The sequence below is a fragment of the Diabrotica undecimpunctata genome, chromosome 7 (genome assembly GCF_040954645.1).
Source record: "Diabrotica undecimpunctata isolate CICGRU chromosome 7, icDiaUnde3, whole genome shotgun sequence".
Lineage (NCBI taxonomy): Eukaryota > Metazoa > Arthropoda > Insecta > Coleoptera > Chrysomelidae > Diabrotica > Diabrotica undecimpunctata.
Window position 1 is genome coordinate 158,139,781 of NC_092809.1, and position 22,137 is coordinate 158,161,917.

The 22,137-nt window shown below is 32.3% G+C and overlaps 1 protein-coding gene across 1 annotated transcript in view; it reads right to left on the reverse strand.

Annotated features, from left to right (window-relative positions):
• The window catches only part of LOC140446083 (ATP-binding cassette subfamily G member 4-like), a 125,825-nt gene extending 103,969 nt beyond the window's left edge, over window positions 1-21,856 (reverse strand). Inside the window, exon 1 of the mRNA XM_072538609.1 lies at window positions 21,562-21,856. Within this exon, the coding sequence (XP_072394710.1) occupies window positions 21,562-21,742 (181 nt within the window). The 5' untranslated portion in view covers window positions 21,743-21,856. The remainder of the gene's footprint in view (window positions 1-21,561) is intronic.
• Window positions 21,857-22,137: the final 281 nt, after the last annotated feature.

A 22,137-nucleotide genomic window follows, 5' to 3' on the forward strand; every position in this document is an offset into this window, starting at 1 on the left:
ACAGAATAACCAATGAAGAAGTACTAAGAAGAATAGAGAACAGCAGGGAGATACTAGATTACATCAAAATAAGAAATCTACATCATCTGGGTCTTATATCACGTGGAGACAGATATGAATTCCTAAAACTAATAATGCAGGGAAAGATTCAAGGAAAGCGCAACATAGGTAGAACACGAATGTCCTGGCTGAGAAACCTCAGAGAATGATTTGGATGCAGCTCAACTGAACTCTTTCGAGCTGTAGTGTCAAAAGTTAGAATAGCTGTGATGATTCCCAACCTTCGTCGCGGAGATGGCACGTAAAGAAAAAGATTAAATTTAAAAAAAAATATTTTATTATTTATTTATCATTTATAGTTTAAACCACCATTAAATCTTTTATTGACGGATACTCTTTTAATGTTTTACTTCTTATTTAATGTATATATTTTGTTAATTATTTTTTATGCAGTTTTTAACGCGGCGCCAGTGTGGTAGGGTATGACATACCCAAGTGAATTTAAAATTAGCGCCAATATTTTTATCGGTACATTAGCGCGACAGGCATTTCAGTACCTTTGGTTAGAACCTTGAAAGAGGTCTCGCAGTTGTTGATTTACTTTAGAAGTGAACGCACGCATCGCTGTTTTGATCCAAACGTAGCGTCGTTGGGGTATCATATACCCCACAACACGGGTAAGTTAATATATTTATGGTAGTATTGTTTGAGTTGGGCATTCACATTTTTATATAATTTCCGTTGAAATTTCTTATTTTTAATGAAAATGTGAAGTATTATACATAAATTATTTATGTTTTTGTTCTAGATTATGGCTTATCGATATGAACGGAACAGGCGAGGCTTTAAGCTTTATGGGACGATTCTCAAGATGATGATGTAATAATTGGATTTGCAAGTGAGAACGAATCCTACAATGAAGACAACAGTAGCAACAACTATGACAGCGAGGAAGATGCTATTGATTTAGAACAGTCGGTGGCTGATATAGAAATCGAAAATGAAGAGGAGAGTCAAAAGAAACATTAAGTAGGTAAGGACGGCACTAACTGGTCTTCAACATGCTTTCCTATAAATTTAAGAACACGCTCAGTAAATGTCATTACGCATTTACTAGGTGTAAAACGAAATGCAAAAATGGCGAAAACTTCCGTGGAATGTTTCAATTTACTTTTTACACCTAGTATGATGGATGATGTCGTAACTTGGACTAATATTAAAATAAGAAGGAAGTCCACTTGCTACGATGAAAACCATCAGTATGCTGTTCGTGAAACCAATGCAACTGAAATAAGAGCATTGTTTGGACTATTGTACTTGGCTGGGGTGTTTCAGTCTGCTCGGCTTAATTTAGAAGATCTTTGGTCTACCGATGGAACCGTAATAAGCTTATTTAGAGATAACGATTTATTTTTTTACAGTCTTGTCTACGTTTTGACAATATAGAAAATCGAGAAGAAAGAAAAAAACTCGATAAAATGACTGCAATTAGAGCAATTTTCGAAAAATTTGTGCAAAATATCCAAGACGTCTATATGCCAAGCGAATACCTTACTATTGATGAAAAGCTGGAGGCATTTATAGGCCGCTGTGGTTTTCGCCAGTATATGCCGAAAAAGCCTGACCGATACGGATTAAAGATATTCGCTCTCGTTGATGCAAAATCATATTATGTTTTGAATTTAGAACTATACATGGCATTGCAGCCAGAGGGACCCTTCCAATTGAGCAATAAACCTAGCGACGTAGTTCTCCGACTTGTAACTCCGATATCTGGAACCAAACGAAATGTAACATTCGATAATTGGTTCACAAGTTATTAGCTGATGCTGAAGCTTTTAAAAGATCATCAACTGACGTCTACTGCAACTGTAAGAAAAAACAAAAGGCAAATACCTGAAAGTTTTATACCATCTAGAAACAGGCCAGTATATTCCTCAAAATTCGGATTTCAAGAGAGTATAACGTTAGTTTCACATGTACCAAAAAAAGGAAAAGTAGTTCTTCTAATGTCAACTTTACACCACACTCCTGATATTGACGATAATACTGGCGAAAGTAAGAAACCAGAAATAATTTCTTTTTATAACGCTACAAAATGTGGGGTAGATGTGGCAGATGAATTGTCGGCTTCGTACGATGTTTCACGTAATAGCAAAAGGTGGCCCATTACTATTTTTTATACGATACTCAACTGTGCAGGTATAAATGCTAGAGTAATTTATCAACAAAATACTGGCGATTTCCAGTCAAAACGAAGGGAATTTTTGAAATTATTAGCAATACAGTTAATAACAGAATACAAACAAATTCGGTCTACCAATTTAGGGCTTTCGCGAAATTTAGAAGTACATCCTAAAGGAACTGTAACAAATGATGAAGTGCAATCAGATAAACGAATAAAAGTAGCCAAAAAATGTAATGTTTGCCCGAGAAAAAATGACAGAAAGACCTTTTATAATTGTGTGATTTGTAAAAAAACTATATGTTTTGAGCATTCAGTGGTACATTGTGATTCTTGCTATTTAGCTAAAAACAATTAAAATGTATTCTGTATGTTATGGTTTTTCCAAACATTTATTTATTTTTACTAGTTTTCTGATCTTTTTTTTTCAAATCGAGAAAAAATGAGTGTGACGTTTTTTTATGCTGTAAAATTAGACTTTTTTGGAATATTCAAGTATTTAGTTTGCAATTTGTTTCTTAACACTAGTTCCTTTTGATTTAAGTTTGTTATATGTTCAAATATAAATTTTTTAAAAATGTGTTATTTTCATTTCAATTTTTTTTTAAATTTGGGGTATCTGATACCCCACCACACAGGTTTTTACATTATAGTCTACCACACTGGCGCCGAGTTAATTTAAACTTACTTAAAATTCATATATGATGACTAGAAAAAAAATAATCGAGAGCACTGAATCGATGTGAAGAATCGCTATTTCGTGACGCTGCCCGTGATGCCTTCTCGTGACGCTAGTTTTGTGACGCTTGCCTCAGTGTTTTACTATAGAGAAAAAGTAATACAACAACAGTATCAAAGCTTCCCTACAAACGCTGTTTAAATTTATTTTAGTTTATGTTTCACGCCTTCTATACTAAACGGTAGGGTAAACCGTACCAAAACTTTCTCATAAACCAGACATAACCTATCTATTTATCGTAACCCCCATCTATGTCTTGATATCTGCGAAAAATTCTGCCATGGAATCGATGATTTTTGCATAACCAGACTTCGCTAATATATTTATATAGATTGGGTTTTATAAGCGTATTATCCTTCCTTCGTTTTTAAATATTAGGAGTCATTAAATAAAACTTAAACCTTCTCCGTATTTTATTTAAAAAACTGATAAATAAATTTCATCAGAATTAATTGCACCAACTGTTTTTTTAATCGTAATAATTAAAGATTTTTAGCAGGTTTACCTTGACTGTTAGTCTTCTCATATAGCCAATTATTATGTACAATGTAAGTAGTTAAATATAAAGTGGATTTTTTTCCTGAAATAAAGATCGGGTTTGTGTAATAAGATACAAGATATTTTGTTTACACAATTAGCAGACATAAATCATGATTACCTAAAATATTCTCCAATTATAAATCTTTTCACGTATTAACTATTTTTTTTTGTCAATTTGGTTGATATTTATTAACCCAAGTTTATAGCATACATAAACAATTTGTTTGAAACGCATTCGATTAATTATGTTTGAACTAAATAGTTTCTTTTTTGTTCTTGGGGATTTGCTCTAAAAGTAAATTATTGCAAATCTGTTAACAGCAAATTAATTTAATTTCTTATATAGTGTTGGCCTGTGGGGTTCAGATCAACATTTTCACCAAAAATTAAGACAGATATTTACCTACTTTTCACTTTAATACAAACATTCAACGTGTTTACAATTGGGATAGGTCGCTATTGCGACTTCACATAACGACCGTTAGCAGAATGTTATGAATAAATCCTTGATTGGAAATAGAACGCTTTTAAATAAGCGGCATCCAAGGCCTGCTTAAGATAACTGAAGGTCATTCAAAAGAGTTCACCCTGATATTTGTTAATATTTATTGGATTTTGTTAAAATTCTAAAACAGGTTCATTTTTATTTTAAAGGGGTCATCCCTTAACGATATAGATATGCATCTCTTCTAGTACCACAAACCTTATAGTTTAAATAGGGAATATATCATGTGTGATACAACATTAAACAGGTATTTCGTTAGGGAATTCAGGTATCCATAATTTTTATTCTTATATTAACTCTGTTCTTGTCAAATATTATCAATGTATTAAAAATGTTACACCTCTTATAAACCAGACGTAACGCCTGTGTGCTGCTATAGAAATGACATTTTTTCCGTTAGGTCAAAAACTACATTGAAAGAAATTTGCAAAAAGTTTAGTTATTTTAACTGTTATTGGTAGTATTTAATAGCGATATTAAAATATTTTTTTAAATTCCTTCGAAATATATATAGTGTAATGCGACCGGTTTCGATATTTATCAGTTTTACTCATCATCAGGTCAAACAAATTTGAAACAAGCTAGAATAAAACAAACAAATAGATATAAAAAGATTGTTCAGTCAAATACTATCATAGAAGCACTTTGTTTTATTTGTGGTGATTAGTAAACAAAGGCAAAACCTATTTTACTTTGTCAATTGACAAAGTTATCATAAAAGTATAGAACAAAAATCAAAGATAGACAACTAATAAGAGCAAGAGAAAGCAAAAGTCTTGACTTTATGTCAACAAACAGGTAAACCAACCTATGGGCCAAGTGACAAAACTAAAACGGTGTTCTCGAATTAAGGACTGCTACCTGAACCGCCAAAATAAATGCACCGAACTTATTTATAATGCATATAACTTATTATTTTAGATTTAGTTTATTTTAAGCTGTCTTGAAAGGTAGTCAAAATGAGTGAAATTAAAATGATTTTAAGTGAAAAGTGAAACTCGTTACTTGTGTTGGATTATTATAAGTATCGTGAAAAAAAAGTGCTTGAAAGTGGTGAAAAGTTTTGGACATGTACGGTAAATAAATTTAACGCAAAATTATTGTTTACGCTGGGTTAGGTTAGGTTAGGTTAGGAATAAGGGAAAACAGTGATGCTATAAATTCTTTGACAAGAAAAGACATTACCTACGTAAGAAGTAATATGTATTGCAAGAGGCGTCAAGTCCAACCACGTTTACCAACCTGTATTTCCGATGCGATAGTATAAATATTAAATGTAAATATGTGTACCTCTTTTATTTTTATAAATTTTAAATGTGGATATTTGTATTTAAACGCTTTTGTGTTTAAAATATTGTATCCTAAATAGGCAATTTAGGATTATTGGGATTCGTACTTTTAATAATATTTTATACCTTCTTGAAGTCTTGGTCCTCAATTCGTGCAAATTTTTCAGGTATAAAAGTAAACCCTTACTTAAAATTTTATTTTGGTCCTCAATTCGTGTCTGCCCAACTAAAATCCCTGATCTTGTTGACTTTGGAATTTACAAGGGAATTCCCAAAAATTACCTGTTGGCAAACTCTTGTTTTGAATAATTGTCTTCTGATCGAACAATATTTTCGTATAGTTTAAATAACTGGTAGAGCAGAGATGTTGGTTGATAATTGTTTGGTGTTTCTGCGAAATTAGAATATGATTTAAAATTTATGAAATCAGAAAATCTTTTTGTTTTCTACATTTATTCATTAAATAACAGTGCGAGACAGATAATTATCTTAATACCAAGTGCGGGTTGGTTTAATTTTTATAATACAGAATTCTTGAAACCTTTTTGTATTCTTTAGGATTTAAATTTAATCATTTTGCTATTTGCTATAATTGTTATACATTTTTAACCCGTTATCTCGAGAGATGCCCATAAACAGCAAAGAGAGATTTATATCAGCTTTAGTTGAATACTATTAAACATTATCAGGCTCTCTTCGCTGATAATTTAAACTGTGCATGATTTTATTATATTATTGTATTTGTAAAGGTATTTCCCAATTATAATACTGTGTATTGTTATATGTATACCACCATTTGATAATTGATGGAGCATTTTTTTTACATATGTGTACATTCAGCTGCCTATATCATAGTGGTGTTAAGTATATTGTTTGTTTTATCAATAAATTTTATTTCTCGACTCCTAACAAGTTTCCTGATATAACAATACTTTTGTTTATTATATTAAATAATTATTATACCTTCGACCAGAAGAAAGATCAGGCTGATTAAGTTTCGTAAGTAAGTAGGTGAACGGAGTCCACCTAATATATGTATTATTTGTTTATGTAGTGTGTTGACTAAATTTATTTAATAATTGACTGTTGATATCTTTCCTTGAATTTGGTCTTAGAACCTAAATATCTGTCCTTATCTCTATTTAGTTTCTAAGATTCCTTAATTTTTCTCCTTGAACCCAAAAAGTTAAGTGGCGCCCTGTTTCTATCTTATCTTATTTTTGGTAATTTTACCCGTCTATTATTTTGTTTATTTCTATATCTTTTCTATTATCTCTTATCCTGTTCCACCTTTACTTATTTCGTCCGTTGGGCCCATTCCCGGTTCCAAAAGCTAGTTTAAAAACCCACGACTCGCTCTCCACCAACTATCTGGCTGCCGTCCGCAGTGTCTTCATTGGCGACCTTTCTAGCACCATCCAAAAAAGGTTTCCGAGGTTACAGAGTTTCTTGTGTGATTTAATCCTTGTCTGCAATTTTCACATGTGGACAATTCTTGTCGGCCTATGTGACTTGCGCTTTTTTCTGTGCATTTCTCTATTTTACATTTTTTTATTTGAGTTTTTTTTTCAGATACTCAGTTTAATATACTACGATAAAAATTAGATTATTGCTAAGACGATGTCTATTAACATTAAACTACATCTTCTAATCCTAATCAATACTTTGTAGTATTGAAACCTACAATACTTTTTAAAATATTGTGAAAATAAAAACAAATAATGTTTTAACCATATTATTTGCAGTTGAACTTTTATAGATCTATTTCTTTCATGCTGCTATCTAAAGACTGAGATAATCATTGGAAAATAGTGCTTTTTTATTGACTGAACCAATAAATAATAAAATTACATAAATGCTCATAACTATAATAGTACTCGTGGAGAAAATATCTAACCTAATACATTAATCTGCATGTTTTATTGACGCCAAGGCCAGAAATGGGCAGAAATAGCTTTATCCAAATCAGGCTGATTTCTATCGCATTTATATTTAGCTTTAAATGTACAGTATTTTCTAATTTAAAGGTACATATCAAATTAAATCTTTAAATAAAAAAAATATACCCTTAAGCTTAAAAATTTACTAATAGGGGAAATAAAAGGATAATACTAATTATCCTTTAATTAGTATTATATATATATATATATATATATATATATATATATATATATATATAATTAAATTAATTACATTACATCCATAAACGCAAAGAAATTTTGGCTCCAATATAGTTTTGGAAATCCAGCAAGCAAGAGGTTTTACTCTGAATGTTCTCTTAGCAAATGCAGTCATCATTTTTTACTTACTTTGTGGACATGAAAACAACGTTTTTTATCCCAAAAAAGATCTTTGTGACCAATGCGAATCTTTTAAAAATGCCGGAGCAGACGAAAAAGAAAATATGCAAACAACCATTGAAAATCACTTAGAGGAAAAGGATCTAAGTCAAAACAAAAAATTCTGAAAACTATATACTTCTGGCTACTTATGATTTACAAGCAGTGTTACCTGTACCAATAGGACAAAGTTCAGTACTTTTTTACAAATCTCGCTTAAACTGTTATAACTTTACAGTAGTAAAAGTAAAGGCGAAAAAAAGTCAAGTCTCCGAAGCAGATAGTACTTGTGAAATTGGTGAAGCTAGCTGTTACTTTTGGAATGAAGTGATGGGGAATAGAGAGGCAATAGAAATCGGATCTTGCGTTTATTACGATCTAAAAGAATTTAACCAGCCCGCAAGTTGATGTGATTTTTTATTCCGATAACTGTGGAGGCCAAGAAAAAAATAAATTTCTAACAGCCATGTACCTGTTTGCTGTGAATACTTTGGACATCAATTCTATTACTCACAAGTACCTTGTTTGCGGTCAAACCCAAAATGAAGGTGATTCAGTCCACAGCATAATAGAAAAAACAGTGAAGAGGGCAACCAAATCAGGGCCCATATACATTCCCTAGCAATACGTTGAAATAATTAGGAATGCTTAAAAAACAGGAGCTCCTTTAAACGTTAAAAAAGGTGATTTCACTGAGTTTTACGATGTAAAAGCACTACATATACAATTAAAGGGGACTAGATTTCACCAAAGGCGAGGAAGGCCGTGACTTCAAAATAACAGAAGAAATGTTACTTCAAAGCTTAAAAGGGAAAGAGTACTTCCTGTATAAAAAAAGTTATAAACAAACAACGTGGACGAAAGTTGATGTTTGCCAAAAAAGAAGGGATCGGAGTTCATCCGAATTGTTTTCACCGAAATGCCAGCTGCGTAGGCCTTACTCTTCAAAAATTCCATAAGGTGATAACAAACTAAAAGATTTGAAACAGTTACTTTCAAAATATATAATTCCTGGATTTTGTAAAACCTTTTACGATTAAATTTTTCGTTGATACTTTTTTTGCAATTTCAATTTTATTTTTAAGTTCCTTTTTATTAAAAATGTTTGCTTTTACTACAATTTTTAATTTGTTTAATAAACTTTTTCAATGACTTTTTGTGCTTATTTCGATTCCACCTTTCAAAACTAGCTAGGTAACCAAAAATTTTACAAAATGAGTATGTCTGTGGAAATTTTATCTTTAAAACTAAATTTTTCTTTCTAAAACTAAATTGTAAATTCTTAATTTTTCATCCCTAAATTTGATCCCCAATTGCAATTACGTCATTGTTGCCTCAGTTATTTTGTGGAGAGAAGAGAAGAAAAATTAAGAATTCATTTCGAATGTGTAGTAGAGTTACATCTACATTACATATTACGGTGCATAAGGTATAAAGTAAAATAATTTTGTATTTTTGGCTCTTTTATTTTTTTTTTCTGAACCATGGTGTATTGTTGTTGTTTCTTTTGTTCAGTATGACTGCGTTTTCCTAGAGCTTCTGTTGCTGCTTCTTCAATGTTGTTTTTAATTTTCTCCCAGCTCGCGTTTATATCTTCGATGTCGTCTATTTGTTTAATCTGTATCTTCTGTGCTAGCCTCCTTTGGTACATTTCTCTTGTAGAGTCGTTCCACAGTGATTCTACATTAAAGTTTTCCTCGGTGATTTCCTGTAGAAAATGTTTTGGTATTATTTTCATTCTTATCTTTGTTAGTACTAGTTTGTGTCACTATCTGCGTCTGCTGAGTTTAAAGTTCGGATATCTAGAATTTGCTTTGGGTGGATTTTTCTGTTAGTGACTATTAAATCAATCATATATTTATGCCACCTGGAGTTTTCAAATGTATATGTATACTGGAGCTTATGGTCGAAAAATGGATGTATTATTGGTTCTCAGTTCGTTAAAAGCAAAAGAATTAGCCATGAGTTCAGCCAGTTCAGTAGCCATTTGCGTTGACATGGTTTTCATTAAATCTTTGTATTACTCCTAGAACTTTTTCATTTCCGATTCGTGCATTAAAGTCACCCATAAGAATTAAGGGCTCTTCATGAGGTATTTCATCCAGGATGGTTTGCAATTGTTCGTAGAATGCCTCTTGTTCCTCCTTAGGTTTGCAGTCCTCGGAGCTATGGATATATATGACATTTAATTTTTAGTAATTCATTGTGATGTTGTAACGATAATATTTTGCCTACCATAGGGGTATTACTATTAGGGGTAGAAGATGGAGGATAGAAATTCTTGGGGCGAAGATAGGGTAAGCAAAATAAACGCTACTTGTGCGAACGGCACTCAGGGGTTAGTTGGAGAGCTGGGGTCGTAGATAAGTAAAAGACAAGGGGGTTTGGATTGGGGCAACTACAGAAAAATGAAATAAAGGGTCATACATCTCTTGGGACAAACAGAATGAAAATAAACCGGAAACACCTCAAGAAATTTAATATAGGGCGCCACTTGAGGTGCCTAATTACACCTATTACAACCAGCTAGTTGTAACTGCAGATATAATTAAAACATAAAAAACATATCTTTTCCAAATGGAAACTCAAAAAAAGGGTTTGTAAAAAAAAACAATAAACAAAATGTTAACAAACAAAATTTAACATTTATTTTTGTGACACAACAAACAGTTACAAAATTAAGACAATACAAAAATACAAAAAAAACTTACATGTGTCATCTGTTTACAATTTCCAGGAGTTGGAGATACAACAAAAACTTACAAAATTTAAATGTAAGCTAACCTTTCTTTTAAAGAAAACAAAACAAATCAATATCAAAAATAATAAAGCTAGCTGTCATATGTTAACATTAAATTTAAAACAAAATTGAACAAATAAAATGACAGCTAAAAACAAACCATAAAATTTACTACTTTAAATATTACAAATACTTTTAAATTTTAATGAAAGCAATTATTAAAAAAAATGTCTGTCTTTACTTTAAATTGGACACAAAAAAAAGTTACCTGGATTTCACAAAAACACTTTAAGTTCCTGAGGTTGTAAACTGGTACTTCCAAATATAAAACTGCTCCAGGAACAAAACGATGTTGAAGGGGGCATTTATGCAAATCTTGAAAACTGGAACCATCTTATTTACTTTTCAGATGTTAACACAAATCTTTCAGAACATCGAAACAAGTGGTTACTCTTCTAAATTCGACATATTACATAAGAGTAAAATTCCACTTATTTTAAACAAATTATATCATCTCATAACAACGAACTGTCCCCTTTGATCGACTCTTCAAACCTAACCTCTGTAACTACACATTGAACTGCTACATACTAAAAAACTTCACTAATTCCGATAAAAAAAACAATAAGGAAACACCATTACGAACTAGATGAAAATTCGGACCAACACCGAAACCACTGCCTCTAACAGCGGCTCCACTGAGAGTAACGAAATTATCTTCAAAAATTGCTCGCATAAGTTAGAACAAACAAAGCACTTAGGGTATAAACTAAACACAACGGAAATTAAGACGTAAATTAATTTGAAAACGCAATATCGGGCGGTTTGAACAAAGAAATATCGAAGAATTTGCGCCTGTGACATAGACAAACAATAAAATGTGTTATTATCGACGGCGGCGACCTAAAAAGAACGAAAGATTATAAATTGAAGGATACGAACTTAGAAACATTGAAAAAATTCTTCGTTATTATAATGCATATATAAGGGGATTTCAATTAACACATATACGAGGGTACTTCAAAATAAAATGCTACAATGTTTATATAATATTATTCTTTCGGAGATATAACGGCAGTTATTTAGTATTAAGTATACCTACGCCAGCTCGTGCTCGTTCTTCTTTCTTCACTCCACAGTATATTGAAAAATATTGGTTATAGTCTCTTTGGGCTTTCCCTTTCTTCTTGGTTTCTTGGGTTGCATAAATGTCTATGTTTTCATTTATCAGTTCTTCTATTATCTCTTGGTCTTTGTTGTTGAAAGAAGTACTGTTGCATGTTGCTAATCTGATTGTGAGCTTATCTTTCCTTCTCGTTTTCCTTTTCTTTGCGTGGTTCGTCATCTTAGGTTCCGTTTGGTTCCGAGGCTTTATATCGGTTCTTTGAGCCTTGTTTTCTTTTACAATGGGTAGGATGCTAACCTGGCCCATCAACTCTCCTCTTTTATCCGGGCTTGGGACCGAAATTTAATCAAACATTCAATATTAATCAAAAATATTATTGACAATTTTTACAATAAATTACAATATACAGTTGACGAACCAAAAAACGAAGACGTGGGTAAATTAAGACATTGATAGTTATAGTAAATTTACTGAAAATTTTTATGATTCGGTTGTATACATTAATTATATGTTCTAATCAGAACTGATGATGGTCTCTTTAAATCCCCTATCTCCTTACACAACCATAATATAATTAATAATAAGTTAAGAAGTTAATAATTATCCTAATAATGTTAGTAATAAATTTTAATATATGTTTACAATGTTAATAATGTTTATAATGTTTAGCAAGAATAAAAATTAATCGTACTAAATTTTTTATATGAATTGAGTAATTTATCTCATTTACAACTAATAGTTTAATTTAGCTTTTAAATTAAAAATGTTGGTATTTTAAATTAATAGCATTTACGTATATGTAGAGTATTTTAAAATATTATTGACTTATATAATGCAATACACAGGGTGGAAACCATTTATGGAATAAAATTATTTCTGTTTTTGTTTTAAAAATTATAATCCTTCGACTCCTATGCACTTTTTAAACATAAATTTAAATGTATAGTGTACGTCAGACATGGCTAGCATGGTCGATAATTTTTATTTTTAATAGTACACCCTGTATATTTGTATATTTTTAAAAGCTTCTTAACAAATTAATCTAAACGGGCTATATCATTAGGGTCTATTATGAATATTACAGATACCGATCGTCTTATTGTGCAAAGAGCGAGTGAAGGTGTATGCAAGAAGGTTGGATGGAAATATAGATAAGGAAGACAGATAAACAGAATGATAGAGAAGTGGCAGAGAAAATGGGTGAATTATAACGGAGGGGCAACGTGGGCGAAGGAGCTTATTCCCGATCTGAGGCCGTGGTGGGAATGTAAGTTCAGGAAACTACACATGGTAGTTTTGGCACCTTCACAATTAGAATAGGCAAATCTGCCTCGGCAAATTGTACTGCTTGTGAGGCACATTTTTAACTGCCAGAGGTGAACAAATGAGAGGGGAGACTTCGACAGGTGAATGAGTTTTAAGTGATATAATATAATATGAATTTTAATCAAATAAAAATATATATATTGTTGGAGAGTCTAATTTGACGAAATGCTCTTGAAGATGCTCTAGGAGCGAAAGTACTTGGGCAAGATTTAATAAAAACTGTGCTCGATATCTGCCTTTTATTTGATTAGAATGAGTTTTAGGCTGGATGAACGAAACACGGTAAATATAATGATAAGAGGAGATAAAGGGCAGAGAGAAGTACACTGTCTGATTTATGGGGTGATGAAGAGGAAGGAGCAAGAGGACATCAACACACTGTTAATATTATTGTATATTTAATTACATTTTTTTGTAAATTTTGTCACCTACGGCTAAATTTCTATTTTTTTTTATTTTAGAAAAAGTCGGTTTGTTAGATCGATGTTATCAAAAATTTAAAACTTTTTCACGTTATCTGCAGAAGGTTAACATTGGTATGATGTAAGCTAAAAACTCAAAAAGAAATATAATTAGCGAAGCTAACACCGCAAGAGCTCTTGTTAACGACAACGGTCAACGGGTCGATTTTGAAACCGTTCCGTTGGCCGTTGCTCAGTGTTTCAAGTTCGTATGAATGTTTGTCGCTCGTCGCTCTTAAATATCTTGCTCATTCTGAGAAAGGCTGTATTGCTCATTCTGAGAAAGGTTGACCTGGCTTTTTCAATTCTTTGTTTTATCTCAACTGAGTGGTCCCATTGGTCGTTTATGGTGGTTCCTAAATAGTAGTAACGGGGCACTTGGAGTATTTGTTGCTGATCTACCAGTAATTGACTAGGTGGAATATGCTTCTTACTGATGACCATGTACTTTGTTTTCTTGATGTTAAAATCAAGCCCGTATTCTTGAACGATTCTCCACAATTTCATTACTAGTGTCTGTAAACCTTCTAAACTGTCTGCAAAGAGGATGGTGTCGTCTGCATATCTGATGTTATTCAGGCGCTCAATATTTATGAGAATACCCTCTTCGATATGCTCTAAGGCCTAGCTCATGACGTGTTCCGAATAGACGTTAAATAACAGGTGAGAGAGTATGCAGCCCTGTCGTACTCCTCTCTTTATTGCAACTTCTTCTGTTAGTTGGTCTTTCACCCAAATGGTTGCTAATTGGTTGTAGTATATGTTCTTGATTACTCGAAGGTCTTTGTTATCCAGATCAGTTACCTTTAGTATATCTATGAGCTTATCGTGCTTGATTCTGTCGAAAGCTTTCTGGTAGATATAAAGCATACATAAATATCGCAGTTATTTACGTCTCTGCACCTTTGAAATAGTACCTGAACTGCGGACAAGGCTTCTCTTGTACCTAACGCATCCGTGAATCCAAACTGCGTTCGTGAGGTCTGTGACTTACATTTCTGATAAATTCTTCTGTGTATTATATTTAAGAAGTTCTTAAGATTGATAATACGATGCTCTTCGCATTTTTTTTGCATTAGGTTTTTTAGGTATAGCAATAAATGTAGATTATTAACAGATCTCTAGGATTTTTTCCGAGTCATAGATTTTATTGAACGTTATCGTAAGCCATTTTATTCCTTTGTCTCCCATGATTTTTAGAAATATTCACAAATAATACGCTAGTATAATTTTTTGGTTTCACGACAACATGATATAACATGTATTGCGTGCACTTGTTACTTTAAAACTGACGATATATCGGAGATTTCCTACTGTCAACGGGCGCATATCCCTTGAAATTTATGAACCGTCGACACGGGTACCCGTTTAGCATCGGTCTGTTCTTCTTCTTCCTATGCCGTCCCCATTAACGGAGGTTGGCGACCACATTTTTAAAAGCTTCTCTGTCTTTTGCAACGTGGAATAATTCGTCTACAGTCATGTTTGTCCAGTCTCGAATATTTCGCAGCCATGACTTCCTCTTTCTACCTATTCCCTTTCTGCCATCGACTGTACCCTGCATGATGACCTGCAGAAGGCTATATTTATTATTTCTTAGTATTTGTCCAAGGTATGCAGTCTTGCGTACTTTTATCGTTCTCACCAATTTTTTGTCTCGACCTATCCTTCTCAGCACTTCCTCATTGGTGACCCTGGCAGTCCATGGGATTCTCAACATTCTCCGGTATATTCAAAGTTCAAAGGCTTCAATCTTTTTAACTATTTGCGCTTTTAGTGTCCATGTTTCTACCCCGTACAATAGTTGCGACCAGACGTAACATTCAACAAACCTCAGTCTCAGCTCAATATTCAGATTTTTGTCACAGAACATCGGCCTGTTTCCCGTTGAAAAAAACGTTCGTTAAAAAGAGCCGTAAATAAATAAATAAATAAATAAATAATAGCTTTAATACCCAACAGTTTCCCATTTCTAGGGTAAAAATTTAAGATACATTTTTAATTAGTATACAATCATTAGTAGGTGATACAAAAATATCAAGTAAAAAATAAGTGCAAAAAATAAGTAGGCGAAAAACAAAATAAAGAGTGAGAACAATATAATTAAACAAATCACTACGTATATAAGAAATAAAAAAAAATACACAAAAAAACAAAATTAACAATCTAATGTACTCCATAAACCAGTGCGGTATCAACCAGATGATTAATTGAGCATGAGAAAATATCAGAATGGTTGCATATTTTGTTATAATTATCGCACATAATATAAATGGGTGACTTCAGTAACATATTAGTTCTCACACGTGGACAAGTAAACACTATAGTCGACCTGGAAGTAATTCTTGGCACATTAAATCTAATTTGACCTAATATATCACTGCAGTCAATACAGTTGTGTAACAACTTATATAAAAATAAAACCGAAAATATAATTCTTCTTAACTCTAAACTTACAATATTAAACCTGTTACATAACAAATCGTAATCATAACCATGGACAGGATATACTCCATCAACCTTAAAAGCTAAATATTTTAAAAGTTTCCGTTGAACCTTTTCAATCTGTAGCATATAACATTTATAAATGGGATACCAAATTAAGCTACAATATTCTAGTTTTGTTCGCACCAGCGATAGATACAGCAGTTTAATCGGTCTTATATCGCTAAAATTTCTACAGTTTCTGATGATAAAACCGTACATTTTCATAGCATCGGATACATTCTGCTCAATATGGTTGTTAAAGGTTAATTTTGAATCAAATATAACTCCTAAATCTTTAATGCTATTACATTTTTCAAGATCTGACCCCTGAATTACATAATTAAAATCAACCTTATTTTCCCTTCTAGAGTAACTTACTACTTTACATTTATTGACATTAAGAAAAGTTTGTTTTTTACACAGCAAGTATCTATATAATTTAGATCGTTCTGTAAATCTATACAGTTAGCAATTGTTTTAATTTCACAGTATATTTTGCTAAAGGAATAAAGGCAAGCATTCTGCTTGCCTTTATCTATGATGATCATGAATGAATATTAATCGAGTAATTCACATTTATATAGTGTTATGTTATGTACCCATTTTTAAATACATTTTTTTAATATTTAAAAATCTAAATTATTATCGATTTTAAATATTTTAATTTTATCGCTGCTATTAGCGATAAGATAAAAAATATATTGATATCTGTATTTGGGTTTTTTTGCTGAATTTAAATAAACCAATTGACCAGTAAAAGGCTTCAGATTTCTACCGGTATCTTTAATTTTACCTGTGAGGCTTTTATTTTATTCAGATTGACAATTTACGATTGCTTTGGAGTTTTTATAATATATACAAAATTTTGATCATTGGAGATGGAACCAAAAGCGAATTTTTTAATCCATAAAAACAATGGATTTATTACTTATATATGCTAAATATATTTAACGTACTTGTGAAACAACAATACGGGTTTAACCAACGTTTATTGAATATGTAGGTGTACAATGCGATAAAGTGTATATTTAATAAAAAAATTTGCCAACGATATAATTTGTTGAATTCGATTATTATTTGATTTGAGAAAAGCTGACAGAATAATCAACGAATTTTTTTTTTTTTATGGCATAGACATTAGTCATTCAGCCAGTTGCAATAGATTCTCCAATCAGACAAATACACAACTCTATCCCTAATAGAAAACTAACGCATAATTAATAGAAGAATATACGACAAGGAAACGTACAGGGTCACTTGCTTCTCGTCTAGGGGCCCATCAAGACATTCTTAGTAGACAAACAAAACTGGACCACGGATAAGGTGTTATAACATTTAGGGTAAACAAAGGATACAAATCTAAATTTCCACACGATCATGAAAAATTTCATTCTCGCGTACAAATTCTATAGAAGTGTGCATGTGTCTGACAAGAAATCTATAATGATATAATATATTTGTTGTGAGCCTATAGCCAGTAGCGACTGGGTATTGAATGGTGCATACATATTAAATTCAATTAATTTTTTGTAGAGAGAGTTTGAATGCTGTTGAAACTTAGGACATTCAAAAAAGATGTGATCAAGATGTGATCAAGGTGTTTAGTTTTTAGCAATGTATATTTATGACTAATTCTATACAAACTATGTTTGTCAGAAAGAAAATAAAGAATTTAATTATAATTTTTTTAATTTAAGATCACCTAGTTTTCCGCAATGTTTGCAATTATCATCTTCAATCACATTTATTTTATATAAATGACTTGGATAACACGCGTAGTCTATTTATGGTAGTTATATATTTACGTGGAGATTTAAAATTCTTAAACCAAGTAGTTTGTGGAATAACTGGTTGTAAAGTGGTGTATCTTGTTGGGTTTGTAAAGCAGTAAAGATTCCATTGATCTTTCCATGTCGATAGCTGATTTTTTTTAAAAATCGTAATGGCATCTGATACACATAAAGAATATGACAATAAAGTGCCTGATATTATACTGGTTTTAGCTAAGTAATCTACATATTCATTATCTTTGAGTCCAATATGTGCCTTAACCCAAATAAATTTTATATTAAAGCCAGAGTCTGCTAAGTGCTTTAATTGATCCTTTATTAAAAAAAATATAAGGATTACTAAATGTTTTGGGCAAACAAGTATTTTTCATGTTCTAATCAACGAAATTAACCATTAAAAAAAAGCAACAATTCTCTACCATTTCTAGATGTGTTATTCAGAAAGGGAGATATAAAAAGTCTACAAAATACTAACAGAGACAAACAGATATTTCAATTATCATTCAAATCACAATAAAAATATCAAAAAGAGAATCAATAAATCACTTTATGTTAGAGCTCAAAACAAGCGTTCCAGCGAAAATGCATTTAAGGAAGAAAAAAACTTGCTAACAGCGATTAAAAAAATATATTATCCATTGTAATTTATAAACAAGGAATTTCACAATTATATGTGTTTATTAATGCCAAATAAAGTATTGTCGTGTTTGGGCATTACAGCACTCAATCGCCATCTGCGTAATGTAATAATTTAACCACGAGTTACAAAGAGTTCGACTTTGAAGCATTGTCCGAAATAGTTCGTGCAGATGTTAAATATTGAAATTAAAAACAAAGGGCTATGTATAATACTTTGATATATTCTAAGTAATAACATTGAAACTGCTGAAATTTAGTTCATTGATGCTCCGAAATGGATGGGAAAAACATTTCTAATTTCATTTTTATTGGCAAGGATCAGATCGCAAAATCAAGTAGCCGCTTCGATGACTTCATCTCGAATAGCTGAAACTTTATTACAGGGTGGACAAACTGTACATTCTGCCTTGAAATTAACATTAAATATGCAAGTCAATAAAACACCAGCTTACAATATCGCCAAAAACAGCGCAATGGCGAATATTTTACAGGAATGTAAATTAATCTTTTGTGACAGATCTACGATGACACACAAGATACACTGGACAAAACTTTGAAAGATATTTTTGTGGCAACCAAAACATTTTTTTGGTGTAGTCACGATTCTATTGTCAGGTAATTGTTGTGCACATCAAACAATACAGAAGACAGCAAGAACACTCTAACATTAAAATGTAAATATTTTCGTAAAATTATGCAGATAAAAGAGAGATCCGGTTCAGAGTGACCCTCGAAGTAAACAAAGATTTTTTTATTGTTCCAGAATATACCTCCACAGCTCATTATGTAATACAAGATCTCAACATATAAACGGAATCTCGTCAGTATTTAGGAAAAGGTTCGATTGGATAAGTTGAAAAATGTACTGCGTTTAGAAGATGGTCATCTACCGTTGTTATACCTAGTGACCAAGAGATGCTCTACCGAAAAAACAAGCTACCAGAACATATTGTGCATGTTAACCGGTATAGGACAAATTGTGTGCCAATATAACTTATCTTGTGACTTCTCGAGAGACTGGCATAAAAAATACTGTGTCTTGCTTTAATCACAAGCGATTCTGCTTTCGTGGGCACATCAAATCTTCGAGGACTTTAAACAAGCTTACGATTCTGTTAGCAGAGAGGCATTGTGGGAGACCATGGTAGAAATTGGAGTACCTGGAAAGCCGGTACGATAAGCACAGAGAACGCTTCCGCACGGATCAGAACTGGCAGCACCACGTCGGAGGAATTCCTCATTGACACCGGGCTTAGACATAGAGATCTTCTCGTTCCCTGCTATTTAATTTTTTACTGGAACATGCGGTAAGGAAAGCTCAACCACAACTGACAAACGGATTTGCCGCCAAAGAATCAAAAATACTATTGGCGTTTGCGGATGAAGTGGACACAATTGCACAATCCGCCGGAGATGCAAAAGAAGTTTTCACCCTATTCGAAAACGGAACCAAGGAAGTTGGTCTGAAGGTCAACGAGGATAAGACCAAGTACATGGTGGTTACGAAGAATCCAAGACTAAGGATTAGAAAAAACGTAACAATCATAATATCTGAAAATAAATATGAAACAGGGCATATTACTCATTAATTACCCTACTTAAATTAAAAATACTCTCAATACGAGCAAAAATAAGACTGTACAAGACAATAATTCATCCCACAATAACGTATGGAAGCTAGACAGGAACTCTAAACCAGCGGGAAATGACAAAATTACTGGTACTGGAAAGAAAGATTCTGCGGACTATCTATGGGCGTTGCAGAGAAGAGACAACAGGAGAATAGAGAAGAAGACACAATGATGAACTCCAGACAGTATATGGAGATGAAAACATAGTGCGCTACATTAAAGCAAACCGAATAAGATGGGCCGTACTAAGATCGAGTGACGAAAGACTCCTGAATGCCACATTCTGGGAAAGGCCCGATGGCAGAAGGTCAGTTGGTGGCCCAAGAAAGAGATGGAAGGACGTAGTAGCCAGTGATCTACGCAAAATGGAAATACAGCAATGGGAAATAGCTGCTCAGGACCGACAACAATGGAGGGCTAGACAAAAAGACCATGCCACAACACTAGACTTACAAAGGTAGAAGACCACAGATGAGATGGTTAGACCAGATAAAAAAATAGTCGGAACAAATTGGAATTATGTTGCTTAGGATAAAGATTAATGAAAGTATTTAGGATAGACCTATGTTCAAAAATGGACGATAGAAGGCTAAGAAGAAAAAGATGATGTTTCACAACGTTATGAGGAGTCACCACTTGTTTAAACGCTCTATGGAATCTTAATATCATTGTTATCAATATCACCAGATGAGAGAAAACCTTGAAATATTGGAACTGAAGTTTGTTTAGAGTGAAGAATCGCGCTAATAACGACCAGAATATTCGGGTAACATAGACCTACTCTACCTTTTTTCTTACCTATATACCCTTCGTATTAACCACTACATGAAGAGTAGGTTCTCGCCAGACATATGAACTTTGAATGGCAATTTGTTTTCCTTTAGTCCAGTCATGAATAACCACGATTTTAGTATACACTGTGGGGAACCCATTTCTGATCTTGATCATTCAGTTAAATTTCAAAACATGTCTTATATGCACATCTAACAAACTGTACAATATTTTGCGAATTAGTCTGTAACCTATTATGTTAGCTCTAACATAGCCCATGAGTATGGGCATTCTTAACACTAAAGAGGTCGCTCCCATCGAAAATATTTTAATATTTTTGTACAAAAGTATATAAGTACATCAAATATCAAATTGCGAAAGGAAAACAACTAAATTTTTCAGGAAAATTTGAATTTGAGATTTGAATTCAAAAGAAAGAAATAGAAAATTTCATGCAACAGAATAATTTTTTTTATTTACGACTATTATTTATACATCTCAGCAATAAGAGAATAGTAATGAAAATAAAAAAAATATATTTTGATAACTTTATTCCTATAATCTACAATGTTAACAACCTAACTAAAATGTGGTCTAATGACTCAAACAATTTCATAAGTACCGATAAGGAAAAATCTCTAAACTAACAGGAAACATCATAGTGGTTGGACTAAAAATAAGAGTTTGCGATACGCTACCGATAAACACAAAGAACATAGACTTGTAAATTGTTGTTTTTAGAATATTGACAAGGTAAACAAAGAACTCATAGTGTATTCGGAATAATCCAGCTTTATACATGAATGTTAAATGTAAATATGTATGTAGTTAATAAATGTTAAAAGAAGAAGGACATACAGAATTGCAGGATCCTGAATAAATAACATATTAAACAGAAGACATAGTATTATGATAAATAACAAACAAATGTAATTAACTTCAGAGGCATTATATGGATAGATATTCAGTGCAACGAAAATTGGCAGAACTTACGAGTTTTAAATATTCCTTCTTTAATGGTATAACTAATATTTCTGAAACCCACATTAACTACACGGTTGTCAAACTGATTCACATAAGTATTCTCGGGTATAGTCAAAAGTTCGAGTTTTAGTGAGTCGGGCCGTTTGTTAATTTTAAGTTTAGCAAAACTCGGAAGTTCTTTCTGCTCCATTGTGTTTGTTCCCACTGTTTTTGTTGTCACAACATACGCGCGTGCTTGCACTCTGTCCGCTAGAGCGTGTACATCGACCTACTCACGACAAAGGCTGGTTAGGAACTACCGATACTGATAGTGAAAGTGAACGCTATAAAGGAAGATACACAGTTGGAATTAATGCACCTACAGATGGAAATCGTGAAGTAGAATAATTACAAAAGTAAACATTCATAATCATGTATGTTGTATTCCTTGATTTTGTGTGGCAGATTTGAGAGATTTTAGTTTTTAATTTAAAATCAAGTTTAAATCAGGTTTTCAACTTAACAATTGCATTAAAAAAATAAGAATTATATTCTTGTTTTTAAAATTTAAATATTGAAAATTAGAAATAAAGCATTAAAACAATT